This window comes from Lissotriton helveticus, chromosome 12 (genome assembly GCF_964261635.1).
Source record: "Lissotriton helveticus chromosome 12, aLisHel1.1, whole genome shotgun sequence".
Classification (NCBI taxonomy): domain Eukaryota; kingdom Metazoa; phylum Chordata; class Amphibia; order Caudata; family Salamandridae; genus Lissotriton; species Lissotriton helveticus.
In genome coordinates, this window is record NC_136073.1 from 106,516,611 (window position 1) to 106,540,740 (window position 24,130).

The 24,130-nt window shown below is 42.4% G+C and overlaps 1 protein-coding gene across 1 annotated transcript in view; it reads left to right on the plus strand.

Moving 5' to 3' along the window:
* Positions 1-611: 611 nt before the first annotated feature.
* The window catches only part of GUCY2D (guanylate cyclase 2D, retinal), a 345,795-nt gene continuing 322,276 nt past the window's right edge, over positions 612-24,130 (plus strand). Inside the window, exon 1 of the mRNA XM_078668830.1 lies at positions 612-1,341. Coding sequence (XP_078524956.1) covers positions 612-1,341 — 730 coding nt within the window. The remainder of the gene's footprint in view (positions 1,342-24,130) is intronic.

Consider the following 24,130-nt stretch of genomic DNA (forward strand, 5'->3'; position numbering starts at 1 on the left):
AAAATGTGACGTCTGATTTCTACAGACTAAGGATGGTGGATGGTGTAGTTTATGGTAGGCTGACATGTCAACCAATTATTTTTCTTTATTTTGTTCTGTCTTCTTCCTTCTTTAACTTCTCTCTTTACTGAATCTTACCTTACCTGCCTGTATTACTTTGCTTGCTTTCCCTTTTTTTCTCTTCCTTTCCTTCCTTCTTCTTGCCTTTCTTTTTCTCCCTCTTGCACCATAGTCTCCCTGCTTTTTACTGCTTAGCATCACTCCCACCCCCTTTGACTTCTTCCTGTTCTTGTTTGCAGGTTGATCTCTGGTTCTTAGTATGAACAGCTTTCCTTTTCCTGTCCCTGGTATCTGTAGAGAGCTTCCAGCAATGTGCCACAAAGGGAACCTTTCCTTGACTCCCCTTCCTCTAGAAGGTGGCTTCTGTTGACCAGATTGTAAGCTGTCTCATTGAGTCATTTTGTGTCTCCCTCTTTTTGCAGGTATCTAGGTGGGAAAACCTTAACGGAGTCTCTGCAAATGGCTGCCTCTCTTCCAGCGTCTGCTCAGAAAGGCTTTAGCGACTTCTTAGCTGGACTCTAGAAATCTTGGTGCATAAGTGACGGTTGATCATGACGCTTTTGGATTGTAGGTTCCAGAATTTCTTGTTGATGCTCTCTAACCACCCGAGGTGGAGACGGAGGAGACACATCCTCGGAAGCAATCGAAACTGGTCCTACAGCATCTGCCTCCTTCTTTTCTGCTTGCCTTGGTGCATCCAGTCCACCACTTTCAAAGTGGGTATAGTTGGGCCCTGGTCCTGTGACCCAATGTTTGCCAAAGCCCTGCCTGAGCTGGCTGCCAAGCTCGCGGTGAGCCGGATCAACAGAGACCCTTTATTGAACAAGGGTTACTGGTACGACTATGTTATGTTCAACGAAGACTGCCTGACCTCAAGGGCGTTGGCTGGGTTTGTCAACACAGTGAACTACGCCTCTGGGTTTGTAGGACCGGTCAACCCCGGGTACTGCACAGCAGCTGGACTCTTTGGGAAGCACTGGAACAAGGCAGTTTTCTCCTGGGCCTGTCTGAACACCAACACCGAGGTGCGCGGTTTCTCTACCTTTGTCCGGCCGCTCCCACTGGCCTCAGAGGTTCTCTACACAGTCCTCCGGTTCTTTCAGTGGGCCCACGTCGCTATCATCACGGCACCACAGGACATCTGGGTGCAGACTGGGCAGGAGCTGGCTGGCTCTCTTCGGGATTTTGGCCTGCCTGTCAGCGTTGTGATCACCATGCAGGCAAACCCCAAGGGAGCTGAGGAGGCCCTGAGGCGTATCCAGAGGGCTTTCAAAGTAAGAGGTAGGAGGCGCCCAGAGATGGGTTGAATCGGTGAAGACTCCATAACCCCTACAGGGAGGTGCTCTTAACCTGTGCTTATGTTGTGTTTTTTATTAAAGATGTGAGCCCTGGTTCTGACAACAGAATGCGCCCCAAGACTCGATTCACGAGCCCCAGCATCACTTCAGGGATCATAGTGTGGTGTCTCTTAAGAGGATACACTTCTAGCACATGTAGCACCCACTCCACCACACAGAATATGGTCCACAAGGGGCCTTGTTGGAAAGTATCTCCTAGGACTCACCTAACTGCCCTTGACTACCACAAGAAAGAGGGCTTAGAAAGGCTTTATATGGGATAGATAAGAAACTCACCACAACAGTCCCTCCACCCAAAGGAAAAAGCTAAAGAGCCTAGAAGGGATTTATGTAAACACCACTGGATTCAGAAACAGAGCCTGGAATCTACATAAGGAATATACCCATAGGACTCACCTCAAGAGTCTCTACGTCATCTAAGGAAATAGGATTTATATAGGGAAAATGTCACTGGGACTCACTTCACACCCGCTGGGACCAGCCTGGGTTCCACACAGTCACACCTCACCTGCACCAGCTCAGGGCACAATCTTTAAATTCTGAAAATGGAATATACCATTGGCCCTCATCTCAGTCACTGTGCCTCCAAAGCCTGTGAGTCAGTCATACAGCAGCAACACAAGGTGATGGGTGGAATGCTTGAATTCATCTCAGCCACTGGCTATATTGAACAGGCTGTATTCCAGTCCATCATTTTTCTTTTACTGTACCACTCTAGACAGACACCAGCCATATTGAAATCAACTTAGGTCCTGCTCCAATAGGGCTAGTTAAGTCCAAACCGCCAGTCCATGTTCTCTACATGTAAACACAAGCAACCTCATATGTGTTTAAGACTTACATCCCAGTTACATTTCCCAGTTTTACATCACAGATCTTTACTTCACAGATAAATTAGTTTTAAGTGTCCTAACCTTAGAATAAATAAATAAGTAAATAAATAAATATATATATATATATATATATATTACCTACTGAGGGTCGCCAGTAGGTATATATAGTTAGGACCTAGTTTCCATAGGAAATCCGCAACATTCTATTGGGAATAACTTTGGCGTCGGTGGATGAATCTTTGTGAATTTCTCAAAGAAGATCGCCCGTTACGCTCCGCTCCTTCCCTGAAAGTGTCGGGGGGATTCGTGAAGCGGGGACCGAGAAAAAAGGGGGGTCCCAAAACGTGTTTTCCCCATATTCATTTCCATAGGACGATTAGACACGGCTACAGCCCGAACCGCTGAACGGAATTACACCAAACTTGGCAAAACGGTAGGGACTGGTACGCAGTAGGGCCTTTTCTATATTTGATGAAAATCGCTCCAGTGGTTTTTATGAAAATTAACTTCAAAAACACATATATATCTATATGCGCGCTCCGAGCGTTTTGGGTACGCGTACCGGTAAGCGCACCCGGGGCGCCACGGAAGTGCGCGAGCGGAAAGCTGATTGGCTCTCGGGTGTCTGTGAACATTCCAAACGGTCCGGAGAGTCCGCCATCTTGTGTCTCGGTAGAACCGAGACACAAGAGGTGAAAACTTTAAAAGGGGGCAGGGTAGAGACCCCCTGACCCCTAGGTTTTCTCAGGGGGGCCTAGGAGGACCCCAAAGAGCAAAAAAGCTATTATTATTTTTTTTTAAATTTCGCGGAGTACGCTCAGGGCGCGTTTACATATACGCATATATGTGCGTTTACCCTTACGCGTACATGTGCATTTACCCGTACGCGTAAAACAGTGAAAAAGGGGGTCCCAAAACGTGTTTTTCCCCATGCAATTTTCCATAGGACATCTAGCCCTTCTCAGGGGGTCCAAGAAGAACCCCAAGGGCCAGAAAAAAAAAAGTTTCGAAAACACGTACCCCGCATTTTCAACTCTTGTTTTGGGCTCTCTTGTGCCTCAGTTCTCCTGCGAAACAAGATGGTGGCCAACACTTCTTGGTTTGGACAGTTTGGAATGTTGACAGACGACTGCCAGCCAATCAGGAGTGCACGCAGACCTTTCCGAGCATGGGCTGCATTGATTGGATGTGAACACTCCAAACCAGGAAGTTTGGGCAGCCATCTTCTGCTCGGTAGACCGAGGCACAAAAAAAGCTGAAAAACAAACGTGTAGAATGCAAAAAGGGGGCAGGGTAGAAACACCCTCACCCCCTAGGGCTGCTCAGGTGGTCCCACAAGGATATTAACATATTTATATGTTATCCGCTAATAGAATTAGCATTTAGAAAACCTTTGAAATTTATTGAAAAAAACCATAGGTTTCACGCCTGATATAGTTATGAATTAGCATTTAAAAAACCTTGCAAATTCACTGAAAAAACCATGGGTTTCAGGCCTTATATAGTTAGGAATTAGCATTTAAAAAACCTTGCAAATTCACTGAAAAAACCATAGGTTTCAGGCCTTATATAGTTAGGAATTAGCATTTAAAAAACCTTGCAAATTCACTGAAAAAACCATAGGTTTCAGGCCTTTATATAGTTAGGAATTAGCATATAAAAAACCTTTGAAATTCACTGAAAAAACCATAGGTTTCAGGCCTTATATAGCTAGGAATTAGCATTTTAAAAAACCATTGAAATTGCTCCTATATAGTTAGTTGTACTAACTATATTTCGCACACCCGCAATCCACTGCTGATGATGTCACATATTACATCATTCATGACATGGTCAGTGACATCACTGATGACATCTCAAATCACATCAATGATGACATCACTGATGACATCACTGATGACATCATCCACGTGACAATCACATACACCTTTTCATACACTAGTAAAATCTTTCATCACTCTTTGTAAAATACAGAATATCATATTTGAATCCATTGACACAGCAATACAAGTATTTAAAAACCCACTCATTGATTTCTAGATGTATACACACATCTAATCACTTACCTGTAGATTCACTCATACATGCTGTCAATGAACAATAGAACACTATCAAAAATACTTATACACCTATACCGACATTACACACCAGCACACAACCTATTCACATATGAAGTTATCCTACTCACTTATGCAAACAATGGATCATACTTACTTAGCTACACACTTATACAAACACCACTTCATCTATTCATTTAGATAGTAAGTCATATTTAGTATATTATAAAATCATTATTACAAGTATACAGTTATCCATACAGTCACTCACACAATCATTGAGTCTTATGTATACTTATTTATATACAACAACTGACACATACACTGCCTTTTATTTTTCGAGTTTGTTGGACATGTACCATTGAGAAATATATTTACTCATCACCACACCCATAAAGATATTCATTCACCCAAACAACTTGTAGTTTTAACTTCATATCTACTGAATCAACTATTCACACATCTTTGGGCAGTCACACACCCTCTACCGAACCACACACACATTCACTCTCCCATACAAATACTCAGTTAACTAATCAATAACTAACATAGACTTTTACATATCTAGTAACCAACTGGAGAATCAGTTTACACAACAACTGACAAAGTGATACAGATATTCACACAGTTTTGTCACTATCCACTATATTTAGTGAGACACTATAAATTGTTAAAGTCCTCCATCCAAATATTTATTTTTATATATCCACTCATACTTCAATGCTAATTGCTATATATATAATGCATATTTAAATAACGAAGAAAACCACATTCACTGGATGATGTCATCAGTGATGTCATCATTGATGTCATTTGAGATGTCATCAGTGATGTCACTGACCATGTCATGAATGATGTAATATGTGACATCATCAGCAGTGGATTGCGGGTGCGCGAAATATAGTTAGTACAACTAACTATATAGGAGCAATTTCAACGTTTTTTTAAAATGCTAATTCCTAACTGAAATAAGGTCTGAAACCTATGATTTTTTCAGTGATATATATATATATATATATATATATATATATATATATATATATATATATATATATATATATATATATATATGTGTGTGTGTGTGTGTGTGTGAATTTTTATGAGGCACCTAATCTGTCATTGTAATTTAGCATAAACTATTTAAATGTAAAAATACATCCTTTTTTAAAAATTAGGTTAAAATAATTACATTTGAGTAATTAAATAAAATAAATATAATTTTAAGTTCATTCATGTCAATAATTGTTAAATAATAGCTTGCATTAAGAAAAATAGAATACGATATGGGTTCATGATTCTCATGCTGTTAAATATAGAAGGTAGTGATGTGTTTTTACAGTTCAGGGGCAGGTAGTGTATAACAGTAGTAAAGTTGTTTATGACTTAAGGATGGGTAGTTAATGGGGGAGTAAGGAATTTGTATGGGCACAGGGATGGGTAGTGTAAAGAGCTAGTAAGGAGTTTTTAGGAGGTGAGGGATGGATATTTTAGAAAATTTAATTTTAGTTTATATTATATTCTGAACTAAAAATGATAAATTATTATGGATGTATATTTAAGAAAATAACAATAATTTATTAAGCAATTCTTTGTAATTCAATTGTGTATGTATATATATATATATATATATATATATATATATATATATATATATATTCACAGAAAAAACCATAGGTTATAGACCATATATAGTTAGGAATTAGCATTTACAAAACCTTGAAAATTCACTGAAAAAACCATAGGTTATAGACCATATATAGTTAGGAATTAGCATTTAGAAAACCTTATTTTACTCACACAAAACCATTGAAATTCCATATATAGTTAGTTGCACTAACTATATATCGCGCACCCGCAATCCACTGCTGATGATGTCACATATTACATCATTCATGACATGGTCAGTGACATCACTGATGACATCACTGATGACATCTCAAATGACATCACTGATGACATCACTGATGACATCTCATTTGACATCATTCTTGTGCTAATACGATAAACCTCTTCAGACTCTAATATAACCTTAGATACACTCAGTGTATACAGACACTCACACACTGTCACTCATCCATGGAGTTACTCACACACCTAGTCAGTCATGCAAAGAAACAATCTCACCTCCATTTCCTCAACTATACAGTTATACACACCTTACTTATTCAAACATATACTAACACATATTTACTCTCTTATACAATCCCTGATACAAGTTCACAATGATCCATACAGCCACTCACACATTCAGTGGCTCTCATGCACAGTTATTTATATATGCCAACTCTCACATGTACTGTGTTTTACATATGTACTTACTATGACATGTAGCATTGAGATATCCATTCACTCATCAATACACTCATGCACACAGTCAACCGCCCATGTAGCTTTTTCCACATGCACTCTTGAACTCATACATCTAGTGAATCAACTGCTCACACATCTATGCACAGAGTCACACACCTCCCAGCCACCCCCACACAAACTCAATCTCCCATAGAAATACTTGGGCAACCAATTAATAACACATATAGCCTCTCGTATAGCTAATGATCAACACATGCAGCAGTTTACATCACAACAGACATAATGATGCACAAATTAAGACAGTTTAGTCACTAACCCATGCATTCAGTGAGACACATTTAATCACTCACTCATACAGTCAGTCACGCACCTACTAAATCCTTCATCCAGACACTTATACATCCACTCATTCTTCAATATCTAAGACATATTTTAACTTTACAGAAACATACAGTCACTGGATGTTGTCATCAGTGATGTCATTTGAGATGTCATCAGTGATGTCATCAGTGATGTCACTGACCATGTCATGAATGATGTAATATGTGACATCATCAGCAGTGGATTGCGGGTGCGCGATATATAGTTAGTGCAACTAACTATATATGGAATTTCAATGGTTTTGTGTGAGTAAAATAAGGTTTTCTAAATGCTAATTCCTAACTATATATGGTCTATAACCTATGGTTTTTTCAGTGAATTTTCAAGGTTTTGTAAATGCTAATTCCTAACTATATATGGTCTATAACCTATGGTTTTTTCTGTGAATTTCATTGGTTTTTTAACAGCTAATATCTGTAGCTGTAAAATGTATTCTTCTTTAAATCCAAAAATATATTTTATATGTTTATGAATAATTCTTTTTTTTAAATATTTTTTTTTCTTCGTTCCCGCTTCGCGAATCGGGAAGCTTCCCGTTAGCTGACCTTGATGCCGCGAAATAGACCGCGAGCCGGTAAACGTTTCTTTACCGCAAGTGCCGCGTTAGAAAACAACATCGTGACGCCTCCCGTCCGCATGACGTTTCACGTTGTCGCGTGATACGTCATATGACGTGCTACGTTAGCGAACTGGTACGCGAAGCGAGTGCCAAAGCGCAGGTTTCTGGAAGCAAACCGGGAGGCCCTGCAAAGCGCTTAACGTAAACACAGCAAGTCATGTGACTTGGTAATAACACTTTTCATTGGTTCATTTCACTTTTGGTTTCCTAATGATGTAAGACTAGGTCATATAATCTAAAATGAACACTTTTGATTGGTTGAGAACTCTTGTTTTTCCCAAATGATGAAAATCCCTCCTTCTTTCCTCACTCTGACTTTCATCATTGTGAGAGAAAGACCCTTTGTGATCACTGAGCAATGGCTTCTTTAGTAGCTTCAGCTGGTGCTTCCCCACCACCTCCACCACATCCAAGGAAGAGTGGACCACCTGCTCAAGTTGTAATTCAACAAGAAGAAGAAGAAGAGGAACAGGAGGACGAGCACAAAGAGAGGCAGTTTTTGCCTGAGCAGCCCAAGACGTCTCACCGGAAAGAAAACTTCATTTGGCAATTTTTTAAAATTCCCAAAGGTCAGAAAAAAGTAAATGCAAGATACGTAACTTGCCTTATATGTCAAGATAGACTGTCCAGAGGGACCGACAAAAAATACAGTTTCGGAAACTACACAATGCATCGCCATATGACTAGGTGGCATCCTAACAACTACAGTGCTGCACAGTTTCGGAACGACCTAGATAATCTCCCTATTATGGCCAGAAGATCTGTTGTACCGGAAGTAACGGGACCAGAGGGCAGGGAGATGGTGCCAAATATACAAATGAGATTTGGTGAAGTAAAACACACCTGCGTATTTTGCGATGGATTCATTTCCTACGGAGAAAGAAGCATCACTCTGATCAACAGAGCTATTGACTATCATATGCAAGTTTGTCCGAAACGCCCAAAATAATAAATACTTCTTTTTTTTGTTTTGTTGCTCCTGTTGAGCCCTTTACAATGAATCGTTTTCATTGCCCCCTCCAAGAAAAACCCAAAAAAATATAAAACTGTTCCGAAAAATTCAAAAACAGTAAAAAAATGTTCAGAAAAAAAAAAAAAAAAGTTCTTTTCAGAACTACCTCCCCGTTATTAAAAAATTGGTACAATATTTGGAACTGTGCCAACCTCTATTTCTCTTAGTTCGCTTCCTAGTTCGCTCGCTGGTACGCGAACTGGAAGCGAACCAAAAACAGTAAGTATAAGGGAAGGAAACACACACTTATGTTAAAAGAAAGACAGCTATAGGGGAGTAAACTAGAGATACTATTACCCATAATCCACTGCTGATGATGTCACATATTACATCATTCATGACATGCTCAGTGACATCATCAGCAGAGGATTGCGGGTTTTTTGGCAACATGCCTTATCCACGGTTTAATAACGCTGCCTTTTGCTTTATATAAGTTTTCAAATTGTATGAAATATATACCAATAGGTCTTTATGAACCTTTAGGTAGTGCTTTTGTTCATGAGGTCTGGTCGCTTCCATACACATACAGATGTTTCAAAGATGATCAAGAAGTTTATCTGAATGGAGAGGAATGCACTGAGACGCCAGATCATTCACTAATGTGTAGGCACATACAGTTACACGATTCATGCAACAAACACCGACCAAATATGGCTTGCGTGTTGCAAGGCACGCCAGTTCCTGCTATCATCCCCACGTTCAAGTTGTTGGAAAATGGTAGTTATTTGATGCTCAATAATGAAGATTGTTCTGAGTTAATTAAAAGTATTCCTTTTATCGTAACAGTAAGTGAACGGGTTATTTGCTGCAGAAATGTTCTATTTCCTCCCACACATGAACATAGGGAGTTTTCAATCTGGCCACAAATACCAACCTTGGGACACGTTTCAACGGCATGGCAAGAATAAGAGCTCTTTTGTCTCAGAGAGAGGTGGCCTTGAGTTCGGCCCGTGAAACTTTCGTACTTCACATAGCGAACACCCGTACACAGGTTTGCCTTTCAATTTCAGCAACATGTTTCCGACTATCTTTAACGCATCCTCCACAAAATCCCTGGCACACTTTTTTAAAGTTGTTACCAGTGGTCTCGTGACTTCATTTGAGAAAATCTTTGGAGTCATCCCTGCTCCCTTTCATTGTATTTTCTGCACTCTGGTTCGTGGATTGGCATTTTTACTTGCATTACCAGCGGACGCTCTTGTGCTTTTTTACATTTTTAAATATGGATGTCCCTCCTATGCAACCTCCGACCCTGCAGCTGCTGACACTGTTCCGCAATCGCATGCTAGAATATTATGGCACAATGCCGTTGGCGATATTAAGCACGGCATATGGATTATCTTTTCGGTTCTCCTACTTCACCTGTGTCCAGCCTGTATTTCACTGCCTGACCTGTGATTTCGATTGGGCCATTGATTTGTGTCTCTGCGGACCGGTTTCTCCTGACGTCGACTTTAATCAGCTGATGACTCCTATCATTACTCACGAGTTGATTTGTCCTGGCGAAAGGATTATGGCTGTGGCATTGATGCATGGACTACTTGGTCCCTGGAATTTACTGGCGGCAGCACAGTCTTTCTTGGAACACAGCTTTCTTGAAAACCCACCGAGCTGTCCTCTGATGGTGATAGAGGATCCGGTGCTGGGAGAGCACGTATGTTCTTTTCCGCTTTTAAATTGGATGGCTGAACTGTTTTCGGATGAAGACGGTGACTTCCTATTGGAGGCTGTTGCAGCTTATTTTGCATACACAGTTATGTCATAGACCTTTTTCATGTTCGATATGCTGAGTACTAGCATTTCATTGACAATTCATTGACTTATTTGTCAAGTTTTTATTATTTACCTTGCCTATTGGCTTAAGACTCGATAAAGTACTTGGCTGTTTTATTTTTCTTTAGCATTGAATTTTCCTAGTTTTTAATGCTTTACCTTGCGGACCGTCCACATATAAACTTGCAATCTGCTCTCATGAGATGGCACTTCTATTATCTTATTCAGTTCGTTTCCGGATCATGAGGAGGTGTCATCTAGGTCCTGGATATCTTTACACCGTGTTAAGTTAGCATGGGCTCATTACCGGTTTAAACGCCATTTTTCCTTTTTTGCAACTTCTGCACACGACACTTAGTTGTTGCTTTAGCTTTCCACCTAGTAGTTCATCGTGGTTTACATGAGAATAATATGTTATTGGTCTATTATCTGCTTTACTTGTTAAACTATATCTGTACAGCGAGTGCTAAAGTTTCAAGAACAACACGATACAGAATTGTTATGAGGTCTGATCTCCACGACTTCATACTCATAACATAAGTGCAACTTCTGCCAATTCTGGGCATGAGGCGGGTTTTATATTGCTTTGCCGAACACACATACACAACAGTTGATGCGGTTCACATGAAGAGAGAGCTGGTGTATGCTGATGTGATTCCTTCAAATCTAAGACACTAAAGTATGGGCACGCCCTAAACCAACACAAAGAGACCTTCTTAGCAAATAATATAATATGTGTATTAGGGAGGGTGAGATATAAGCAGCCGCGGGCCGTGGAGGGAGTTACGATGGGGCAGGGAGGCGGGGAGGGGGAGAAGCAGAGTGGAGCCCTCTCTACCTTGCCCCTCCCCCTCCCCGCCTCCCTGCCCCACCGTAACTCCCTCCACGGCCCGCGGCTGCTTATAAGTGTTGCTAACTCTTATTCATTTACAGCATGTTAACATACTGTCACCATTCGCTTTTTATGTACTAGTAACTATGCTGGTAATTTTGCTACTGATAATATGTGTACTTGTATTCTCCACCCTGCTTCTCCCCCTCCCCGCCTCCCTGCCTCACCGTAACTCCCTCCACGGCCCGCGGCTGCTTATAAGTGTTGCTAACTCTTATTCATTTACAGCATGTTAACATACTATCACCATTCACTTTTTATGTACTAGTAACTATGCTGGTAATTTTGCTACTGATAATATGTGTACTTTTATTATCTAAGGTACTACGCCTGAGAAGACGGCATTAGTAAATAAACATTTCAAATACACATCTGTTCTTCTTAACTCCATGTTCTGGTTTCTAAGAAATCTATAACGACCGACTGTTCATGAGTTCCACGTATCCTGAGGTACTATAAGTTCATATTCTGGATTGTCTAAACATTGAGAGTTTGTTATATCCAATGTGACACTGTACCTAGCTTGCTAAATAGTTTTTGATTACTAACGTGAGTTTTGGGACACCCTAATTCGCCGAGGTTCCAATCCTCTGTCCACAGTTCTGTGTGAGAACAGAAACCCTGCGACAGGGGCACCCCCGACCCTTGCTGGAGCTTCATCACACTTGCGATACAACTCCAGCAATGCGCCACCTTTACGGCACAGATACATCACGCATCTGTGCTGTTTTTGCCCCATGATGCGCCGCATTGTAAATGCAGCACACCATAGGTGACGGAACAGCGGCACAGAATGACTAACACATCCCTGGTGATGCGCCAGTCATCATAAATCTATCCCTATGCTTCTTATCTTGTTAGAGATGAACCGCCATATGTATCATCAAAGTTATTTGCATTTCCTAAATAGCGAACTTTAAGGAATAAATAGCGATTCTTTACCATTCCTAGTTTGCGATGAGCTATTTGCTAATTAGCCGAATGTAGCCCAATGAAGCCCAATGTAGCCCAATGTAGCCCAAAGATGGCCGCCAGACACACAAAAAAACAAATGTAGCCCAAATATCAGCCAGATGTAGCCCAACTATAGCCCAGTGACAGAATGACCAATCAGCTTCGCAAACCTCCGTTACGCGAAGCGGAGCGCTGTTACAGATATATATCTTTTTTTGAACGTTAATTTCTCAAAATCCACTGGAGCACATATATTGAGACCTAGCAAAGGCACATCGGGCTACCAGTCCCTAATATTTTGCCAAGTTTCGTGCAAATCCATTCAGCCGTTCAATTATTATTTTTATTATTTTTTTTTGCCCCGCGGGGCCCTTTTAAAACCTCCACATCAAACCTAGGGGGTCAGCGAGGATCTACTATGCCCCCTTATAGTTATTTCCCCCTTTGTTTTGACCTCCTCTTGTCTCTCGATCCTACCGAGAGACAAGATGGCGGCCGCTACGGACTGTTTGGAATGTTGACAGACGCCGGAGAACCAATCAGCTTCGCTTCACAAAGCTCCGTTGCGCGAAAAGTCCGCGAACCAGAGCGCTGCCTGGTCCGCGCTTACAGATATATATCTTTTTTTAAACGTTAATTTCTCAAAATCCACTGGAGCACATATATTGAGACCTACAAAAGGCACATCGGGCTACCAGTCCCTACAATTTTGCCAAGTTTCGTGCAAATCCATTCAGCCGTTCGGGCTAAAAGTGAGGCCAACCGCCCTATGGAAAACTCAATGTTAAAAACACGTTTTGGGACCCCCCTTTTTTCTCGGCCCCCCCTGGACGAACCCCCCCCAAATTTTCAAGGGCTGCTCAGAAACAAAATGTGCCATTTTCCTGAAAATTTCAGCCAATTCCGTCCACAAACGCTAAAGTTATTAGACATAGAATTTTCAAAAAACCCATAGAGAAAAAATCCTAACTATATATACCTACTGGCGACCGCCAGTAGGTAATATATATATATATATATATATATATATATATATATATATATATATATATATATATATATATATATATATATATTAAACACACAAAGTTGCCCAGAACGGAAAGGCCTCACAACAGGTAGATTGTGCTGAACATTTTTAATGAAGGGCTGTCTGTGAATGATCAGAGGCATGGCAATGCAATAATAAATCCAAAGCCGACGCGTTTCGTGCTCCTGCACTTCTTCTTAGGCTCGATTCATCAGGGCGTGCATCAGCAAATATTTCAAAGCACCTGTATTTGTCCAAAACCCGCCCCAGTGGGCGCGGCCAATCGCATGGCCTGCTGGTGTTTGTAGTGCACTGGTCTTTCTCTAGTGAGATTGCGGTGCCACCCAGTAATTAAAAGTCAAATGTTGCCCCCAGTGGGTCACTGCACATCCATCATCGCGTTCACAGACCTCTCAGTGCCTTCAAAACAGCTCCTGTCCCTTCGTCCGGAAACGACATTACAGCGTCTCCGAGGGTCTGCTACTTGGCAGCGGTGCTCTTTCCACGGCGTAGGCTCGCCGTATTCAATTAAACACACAAAGTTGCCCAGAACGGAAAGGCCTCACAACAGGTAGATTGTGCTGAACATTTTTAATGAAGGGCTGTCTGTGAATGATCAGAGGCATGGCAATGCAATAATAAATCCAAAGCCGGCGCGTTTCGTGCTCCTGCACTTCTTCTTAGGCTCGATTCATCAGGGCGTGCATCAGCAAATATTTCAAAGCACCTGTATTTGTCCAAAACCCCCCCCAGTGGGCGCGGCCAATCGCATGGCCTGCTGGTGTTTGTAGTGCACTGGTCTTTCTCTAGTGAGATTGCGGTGCCACCCAGTAATTAAAAGTCAAATGTTGCCCCCAGTGGGTCACTGCACATCCATCATCGCGTTCACAGACCTCTCAGTGCCTTCAAAACAGCTCCTGTCCCTTCGTCCGGAAACGACATTACAGCGTCTCCGAGGGTCTGCTACTTGGCAGCGGTGCTCTTTCCACGGCGTAGGCTCGCCGTATTCAATTAAACACACAAAGTTGCCCAGAACGGAAAGGCCTCACAACAGGTAGATTGTGCTGAACATTTTTAATGAAGGGCTGTCTGTGAATGATCAGAGGCATGGCAATGCAATAATAAATCCAAAGCCGACGCGTTTCGTGCTCCTGCACTTCTTCTTAGGCTCGATTCATCAGGGCGTGCATCAGCAAATATTTCAAAGCACCTGTATTTGTCCAAAACCCGCCCCAGTGGGCGCGGCTAATCGCATGGCCTGCTGGTGTTTGTAGTGCACTGGTCTTTCTCTAGTGAGATTGCGGTGCCACCCAGTAATTAAAAGTCAAATGTTGCCCCCAGTGGGTCACTGCACATCCATCATCGCGTTCACAGACCTCTCAGTGCCTTCAAAACAGCTCCTGTCCCTTCGTCCGGAAACGACATTACAGCGTCTCCGAGGGTCTGCTACTTGGCAGCGGTGCTCTTTCCACGGCGTAGGCTCGCCGTATTCAATTAAACACACAAAGTTGCCCAGAACGGAAAGGCCTCACAACAGGTAGATTGTGCTGAACATTTTTAATGAAGGGCTGTCTGTGAATGATCAGAGGCATGGCAATGCAATAATAAATCCAAAGCCGACGCGTTTCGTGCTCCTGCACTTCTTCTTAGGCTCGATTCATCAGGGCGTGCATCAGCAAATATTTCAAAGCACCTGTATTTGTCCAAAACCCGCCGCAGTGGGCGCGGCCAATCACATGGCCTGCTGGTGTTTGTAGCACGAAGCGCGTCGGCTTTGGATTTATTATTGCATTGCCATGCCTCTGATCATTCACAGACAGCCCTTCATTAAAATGTTCAGCACAATCTACCTGTTGTGAGGCCTTTCCGTTCTGGGCAACTTTGTGTATTTAATATATATTTATATATATATATATATATATATATATATATATATATATTACAACTATGATTCCATATATGTATGTGTGTATAATTACACACACACACACCATACACACACATATCTGCATAGTTATAGTTGGGTTACCGTAGGAAATAGATTTTTTTGGTTTGCTAATAAATTTGGTGCAGCTTGACAAATCTACACAAAACTTCCCCCAAGAAAAGTTCACCCCTCTCAGCTCCTTCTTGAAAAGGTTTGGAGAAATCCATAAATCAGGGGCTGAGAAAAAGCAGGGGTCCCAAAACACAATTTCCCCATGCAATTTCCATAGGGATTTTCAAACAATGATGCAGCCAAAACGGCTTAACAGAATTACTCCAAATTGGACAGAAATCTAGATCATTACCCAGAAAGTGTGCTTTTGTGATTTGTTGTACATCCGTTCAGTAGTTTTTAAGAAACTGAGGATCAAAGTTTGAAGATATCTGGACGGTTGGGTATGCGGGAGTTTTGCAGGCACGCAAACTCAATAGAGCAATCTAATTGGCTAAGGGGGCTTTTCCCAATCAGCTGCCTTGCCCCTGCAAGACCCACCCTTCCTCGTGTTCTGATTGGCTAGCCGCAATATTAGGAGAAATGTGGCCACCATTACAGGTCACTGCCTTCGTGTCCTGAAAACCAACACAAAAATAATGGATAAGGAGGTAAAATTAAACAAAATAAATATTTTTGTTCTAGGTGGTTGCTATTATGCGGGACTCTTGCAGGAGCCAGTGCAATTCCCTTAGTCCTGCTAGAATCCAAGGATCAAAAAACAACAACAGAAAAGTGGGGTGGGTGCCCTTAGTGCAGCCCAGACCCTGTTGCCAGCCTCATGCTGCATACGGTGGACGGCAGGGCACTTCGGGGGTTGCCTGTCTGGGGGACTAGGCTCAGAACCTGCAGCTAACCCTATATATGGCTGAAAGCATTGTTGCGTTGGGTTGGCTGACCACAGGTGATGAGCCCATGGCCTGTCACCTAATCCAATATATGTACGGTGGAAGGCTGCGGAAGAGCGGGGTTTGGCCGAATCCAGGGGGTTGGGCGTAGCGCCTGGCAATAGTTTTATCTCAAACCATTTCTGGTATTTATGGTTGGATTTTCCACATGAGCAATCTCTCAATCCTGAGAGGTGTGCCCTCGGACACCCCTAGTCCTATCAAAGATCCATAATCAGTAACTCTTCATGTTGATGAGAACATCTAATTAAGGGATGCTTGTAAGAAGGTACATCTTTAGAATAAAAAATGTGCCAGAAGGAGGGGATATAATTAAGAAAGACCATATTAAAAATGGGTGCTTTTGTTTTTGATTAATTTAAGGATGTCTGGCGATATCGTTGGGTCATTTGGTAGGGAGTCCTATTCTGGGGTGACCCATCCTGAAAATCAAGTTTCTAAAAACGGTCTGGTTGAATAATCAGTGCCTCTTTTAATATGCCTAGTAGAACTCTTCTGCACTGAAACTGTTTTGCAGCACTGTATGTATGAACATCTTTCTTAAATGCAGCTCCAAGTAAAAGGAGTAAAAGTGTGAAGTTTCAAAATCTGCAGAAAAGCTTTGTAATCTGAAATAAATCCCTTGACATACTTGCACTCAAGAGACTGTGCGCGGATTTGGAAAGGCGTCAATGGTTCTCAAATGTTGGCATTTAATGCTTGCATACATTACAATGGCAGGGACTTTTCACATACTTTGGGAAACGCACGGGCCCCTGAAAAAAGGATACAACCATATCAGGGAAATCAACTGTTTTGAAAGAACTTTAGCAACGGGCTCAGTGCTGAATAACTATAAAGTAGCGTGCAAACTCTAGACACTCAAAAACAATACACATTATAATAAACAACTTCGAAAAATATTTTTGATTTTATTGATCTTTTTGTATTTTTGTATCGATAGAAAAACTATATATATAAAAATAGATTCAATTTATACATGATTTGCTTCAAAGCATAAATACATATACATTACACCATATATTGCACTGGTTCAAACCACATATTAATACCGATTATAATGTCACCTGAAGAAAGTTGATATTCATGTGCAGATAGAATACACAAACTTGTACATGGTAGATAGTCAAACAGTGTATTACATTTATCACACTCTGAATTGGCAGAACACAATTTGACTTGAAATTAAAGTCATATATGCAAAACACTGGTAGTGATTTGAGGAATACCACCAACACGTTTCGGCAAATACCTTCTTCAGGATTTTCTTTACCAGTGGGTACTGTGCTGGACTCTTCAATGATACTGACAGTGACCGCGCATCATCATTTATTCGGTTATGAACTTAATATTGGCAGCTCTTTTCAGCACTTTATCTCAGCGAAGACGTAGCTTTAATTTTAAAATGGTATTTAAGATGTGAAGGTAAGCTCGAAGGACTTGTCCTGTTTATATCTTCTTTTTTATCCCTTTGTCAGTCCTAGACTGTATATCGTAACTATTTCTATTGGTCGGAGGTCTGTTGAGTATATATATCTCGTCTAACATTAACAGGGGCCTGTCCACAATGACATATTCCTATTTTCTTTCTCACTCAGCAGGGTATTGCTGTGTGATATAATTCAAGGATCATAAAATTACATGCCCATCCGCTTCCTGTCTCATTAAATATTCCAACATAGATGTTTGACCAATTTTTGGACCCACAAGGGACCCCAGTGTTATATCGGGGCCACACTCTTCGGGTGTTCTCTATTCCGGCCTCCGACGAGCTTTTTGTCTACCTTGCATATATGGCTTTAATTTCAAATCAAATTGTGTTCGGCCAATACAGAGTGTGATAAATGTAATACCCTGTTTGACTATCTACCATATACAAGTTTGTGTATTCTATCTGTACATGAATATCAACTTCCTTCAGGTGACATTATAATCGGTATTAATATGTGGTTCAAACCAGTGCAATATAGGGCGTAATGTATATGTATTTATGCTTTGAAGCAAATCATGTATAAATTGAATCTATTTTTATATATATATTTTTGTTCTATCCATAAAAAAATACAAAAAGATCAATAAAATCAAAAATATTTTTCTAGGTTGTTTATTATAATGTGTATTGTTGTTGAGTGTCTAGAGTTTGCACGCTACTTTATAGTTAATCAGCACTGAGCCCGGTGCTGAAGTTCTTTCAAATCAGGGACTTTTCACATAAACATGGCTTTTGACTTACCTCTCTATTCACAGTACTGCCTATCCTGTCAGTGTATTAAAGTTTAGTGTATTTGTAAAGCAAATGTTCTGCGTGTGGGGTATCTTGGAGCAGAGTAATCAATATTTATTGATATCCAACACATTTAATTGACAATAGAAGGATGCAATGCTGAGTAAACTCATCGAGATTGACTTTGACATAAAGAATTCTGGTGACTATTGGTACATATGCATGAGTGGTTATTTTTGAAAGCTTTTATGTAAAGTATAACAAAAACCTTTCCAAAATGGCTGCCAGTGCGTTCGCACACATGTGCCATTTTGGAATGTTCCTTCATTCTTTACCCATTCAAGATGGTTGGCACATTGCGTCCAAACATGTTGGCCATCTTGAAACAGTATATTTATTCTGAGTTAAATAAACATTTGCAAAGCCAATGCCCTTATAGCCAAGGCCGGACATCTTAGCCTTGCCAGTGCTTGGTATTTCATTAAAGACTGTGATTTCTTGAAGTGTTAAAGAGCTTGACTTGGTAGTAGGATTGCCTATAAGAGAATGCCTTCCCATCTTTTATGTTTGATAGTTATTTTTGTTCAGCGGATTGTTACAGTTTGTATAGCCTGATTGTGCTTTCATACTGTAGGTGCCCAGTAGACAATGTTTGGGAATTCTCATCAGCCAGAGTCATGGTGATCTGGTGTCCCTGTGTTTGTTAAGTCACACTGGTCATTGTAAAGAATTGCTTAGTGATGGTTCTTGTGGGTTAGCAGAAAGTATATGACGTGTCCGATCTAGTTAGGGATCTTTGGGCTTTACTGTCTTTACTAATGTGCTTACCCGTCTTTTATAATCTTGATTATTGGACAGCAGGTTTGACCTAGTCTCATTGAGCTCCCCTGACCCAGATTTGGGTTGATTAATAAGTCTTTCTAACACCCCTTCCTCCAAAGACCACTCTCCTGGGTTACCTAACTAGACTGAGGCTTTTTATTTCTGGACCTCCCTGATTGTGGTGTTTGCCAAAACAGAATTTCTTCCCAATCCAGCTTTCACCATCAAAACATGTGCAGCTTCTGCATTCTGTGTTCAATTGTACATGCCAATGCATGTGCTACTTACCTACCTTTTTCTCCTGTAGCTTCTGATGTAGTACTGATTCTCCCTCCACGCTCTCATCTAGATAACACCTGTCCCAACCAAGCAAATACCCCTCCTTTATATTGCCACATGGTATCCTCTATATGAATTGTATATAACTAATAGTGTGGCTCCGGAATGAACAGTCTTGAGGTTTACGCATGCTATTGCATGGCATAAAACTGGTGACTCGTGTGAGCTATTCCGACTTTTATCTATGTTTTTGCATTTGTATAGGTCTAACCTAGCTTTGCAAGCAACAGAGAGGTAAATAAATGGCTTAGCCCTAGAAATGATTCTAGGTAATTCACAGGAGATTGGTCAAAGGTAGAGCTCCTTTTGGGCAGGCGGGTAATAGTTGTTGAGGAGGTAGGTCTTCAGGCTCTTTCTGAATAGTAGGTGGTTGAGAACCATTCTTATACTGATTGAGATGCTGTTTGTTCGGACAAGAATGTCTACTATGTGGTAAATGGGGGTGTACCCCTGCCCTGAGTGCTAAACTGCATGTAATACTGGTATTTTCATGTTTTATTTGGCCCTGCCATTACGGTAATCTAACGTGTAAACAGAGGCCTAAGCCTGCCCCTGGTGAGGTCCAGAACATGATCTGTGGGCTTGGGAAGCACACTCAGCGTGCCCACATAGTGGGCGTTGGACTAGTATTTAGCCCTAACTCAATCACATCCTGTTGTGGTGGCAGTTTACTGTGTTTGTGAACCTTTAATGTGATCTTTCTCTCAGTGCCAGAGAGTACAGTCCACTCATCCCTGTTGTGTGAAGTTCCATTGTTATGTAAAGCCCTAGAACCTTGCACTGGCATCCTGTGTGCATGTGATATGTGTTACAGCAGTGAATGTGCAGCGCATATATGGTAGTAGGGCTCTGTGTGTAGTTTGAGTCTTAGTACTGGGGCCAGTGGGATCCATTTTAGATGCTCCAGGTTTTGCATGGCACAGGATGTGGGATAGAGGCAGGTTTCCCTGACAGGGTAAGTGTGCCAGCATACCTGTAATTTGAGGGTGGAGAACCAGACATTGAGGTGAGGGGTATGGAGAGAGAGCTTCCCTTAAAGGTTCAATAAGGACCTTGTTAGCAGAGGGCTTCGATTAGTTCTTGAGCACTGCCATTGGGTTGATGATAGGGGAGAGAGTTGGAACTGCTGTTTCGGTTGTTCAAGATGACCGAGGATGTCCGTTTGTCTGTCCCTGATTGGTGTTCAGGAAAGCTGATGTCAGGCAGGTGCAGAGATCTCACACTTCATTGTGCCCTTGCTTTGGATACTCCTGCTTAAGCAAGTCCCATGTGCTCCCACAATGAGAGCAATTATCTGTACAAATGCTTTGTCTGAGGAACAGCCAGCAAATGACATTCAAAAGAGAGCCAGCCCAAAGGTATTCCCAAGCCTTAGACAATGGGCCCACATTTCCTGTTTGCAAAATGGGTATAAAAATGGGTTCCAAACCACCCACTTTGTTCCACTGCAAAGTCCTCGAAGAGCTACTATAGGTGGCTGCCTGACAGTGGACGGAGCAGGATCTGAAGTCTGCAGTTTCTGCTGGAGGAGCTGAGTGTTTGTCTAGTGCCTAGAAGCCTGCCTGCCACTTGAGCGAGTGAAAAAGAGTGATTAGCTTTGTAGAAGCAGAGGCTGCCTGGGAGGAAGAGTCCAGCATGTTCCCAGCATGAGAAACAGGCAGAGAAAGCTGACCACGAAAGACAGACTAGCCAGGAGTGACTAGTGCTGTCACAGGAAACTCAGTCTCTTTTTTTGGGTTCCTGTGAAATAAAGAATCCCTGTGTTGTCTGGAAGCCTTCTGGTCGAGGGAATCCAACAAATCCCTCGACCCCTCACAGTCTGGCTTCCGAGCCAAACACAGCACCGAAACCGCCCTCATCGCAGCAACAGACGACATTCGAACACTACTGGACAACGGAGAAACAGTTGCCCTCATCCTACTTGACCTCACCGCAGCCTTCGACACAGTCTGTCATAGCACCCTCATACAACGCCTCAGCAACGTCGGAATCCAAGGAAAAGCATTGGACTGGATCACCTTATTCCTCGCCGGAAGAACCCAGAGAGTCCGCCTCCCCCCTTTTAGATCAGAGGCCACCGAAGTCATCTGCGGCGTCCCGCATGGATCATCACTCAGTCCCACCCTCTTCAACGTATACATGAGTCCCCTCGCATCCATCGCACGCCAACACAACCTCAACATCACCTCCTACGCATGCGACACCCAGCTGATCCTCTCCCTCACCAAAGACCCAAACTCCGCCAAAACCAACTTACACGAAGGAATGAAAGAAGTAGCCGAGTGGATGAAGAACAGCCGTTTAAAACTGAACTCGGACAAAACGGAAGTCCTCATCTTAGGTTCAACCCCCGCTGCCTGGGACGACTCATGGTGGCCACCGGCCCTGGGAACCGCACCCATACCTACGGACCACGCACGTAACCTGGGCTTCATCCTGGACTCCTCCCTCTCGATGACCAGACAAGTCAACGCCGTCTCATCATCATGCTTCAACATCCTACGCATGCTCAAAAAAATCTTCCGCTGGATCCCCACCGAAACAAGAAAGACGGTCACCCACGCACTGGTCACAAGCCGACTGGATTACGGAAACACCCTTTATGCCGGAACCACAGCCAAACTACAGAAAAAACTCCAACGCATCCAAAACGCCTCAGCCAGACTCATACTTGACATCCCCCGTCAAGCTCACATTTCCGGTCACCTGAAAGACCTCCACTGGCTCCCCGTCAACAAGAGAATAACGTTCCGTCTCCTCACCCACGCACACAAAGCCCTCTACGACCTAGGACCCTAATGCCTCAACACGCGACTGTTCTTTTACACCCCCACCCGTCAACTACGATCGTCCAATCAAGCCCTCGCCGCAATTCCGCGCATCCATAGATCCACCATGGGGGGGAGATCCTTCTCCTACTTAGCGGCCAAAACCTGGAATTCTCTCCCCACCCACCTCCGCCTTACACAGAACCACCTCTCCTTCAGAAAGCAACTAAAAACTTGGATATTCGATAAGTAAAGTACCCCCCCTCCCCAAGCGCCTTGAGACCCTCTGGGTGAGTAGTGCGCTATACAAATTTTTTGAACTTGAACTTGAACTTGCAAGCCTCTAAGATGGGTGCTGCCAATGTCAGCCGTGTTGCTTCTGAAGTAAAAGACCTGATCTGCATGGAGGCCGCGACTGTCGGCGGCACCCCGTCACGGGCGACTCAGCCACCACAACTCCATACCTGATCCACGTCTATACTGCGTCCAGCGACTCCTGTTCTGACGCAAAGCTGGCACAGCGGCCCAGAAAGAAGACAAGGATCTGCTGTGTGGATTTAAGACTTTTTGCCTGAGTGAACATAAGGATCTAAAGACGTTGAACTGAGTTGCACATTTGATTAGTAGGGTATCTATAAGTAATCTGCACCTTTGCCTAATTAATATCTATGCCCACAGTATCTAGGGCGATTGTCATTATAAATCACCCAGTTTGGAGAAAGAGCACCCAACGGGGTACGTAGTGCCTTTCAGAAGATTGTAACCAGGATTACAACACTGCAATTGCAATTCCTACTGCACTGTGTGGTATTTCATTTTGCTGTGAGATTAACTTAATTTCCGTTAAATGAAAGAATTACTGGGTGGGACAATATGCTATTGTGCCAGTTGGCTGACTGTTGATTTCTGATCTCATGCCCCATACCAACTCCCTGAGAAGCTTTTGTGGGTTTTGAGCTCTTGCCCACAAACTACCTCCCTGACAACCCTTTGACTGGTCACCTTCACTACCCTGAGAGTCCAATTCAGAAAAGGTTGCATTTGTCCTACAGTGCAAAACGATAGTGGAAAGAACCCCAGGACACTAGTGGCAAACTAACTCAACCACAACAGTTGGGGCCCAGATGGCCACCTGAATGAGGTCTGACTGTGTTCAATATCCTGATAATTGAAATGGAGAAGGCCTGGCTTCTGCTGTTTTCCTATTTTGCACCTTTTAAATCTCTCAAACTCCAATATGGTCAGGTCCTGGTTCGGTATTGTCTATGTGATGTAGCAAGTTTCTTTGTCAGGCAGTTAGAGATGCTGTTTCTGATGTTTTTAAGTGAATTAGTTGGCCACCATATGGGGTGATGATGTTGAAACTCTTCAGGCTTATGATGAGACATACTGTACCAGAAGGATGCCTTTGAGGGAGATCGCAGTGGTGTTGGGGAAGCCAGTAGGGCTTTGTCTCCATATAATTGAAAGAAAGGTAGACTCCACAATGCCACCCTGAAGGCTGTGTTTGACTTTTCCACAGGAGAGATAACTGATACAATGGTCTCTCTGTTTTCTTTGTAAGAGAGGATGGTTCTTAAGATGAATCACAGTGATTTGCACTGGTAGACGTAGAGGGGGGAAGCCACCAATGTTCTTTTCATACAAAAAGGCTTGAATATGTAGTTGCTGCATTGCTAGCTATCAGGAGTAAGGGTTTTTGTTAAGCTTTAGGTAGGTGGTTGACATCCAGTTCTGGATTAGACTGATATAGGTTCTAAGCTCTCAAATGCCATCAGTCCAGGAGATTCTTAAGGTTCAGTTGTTTGACCT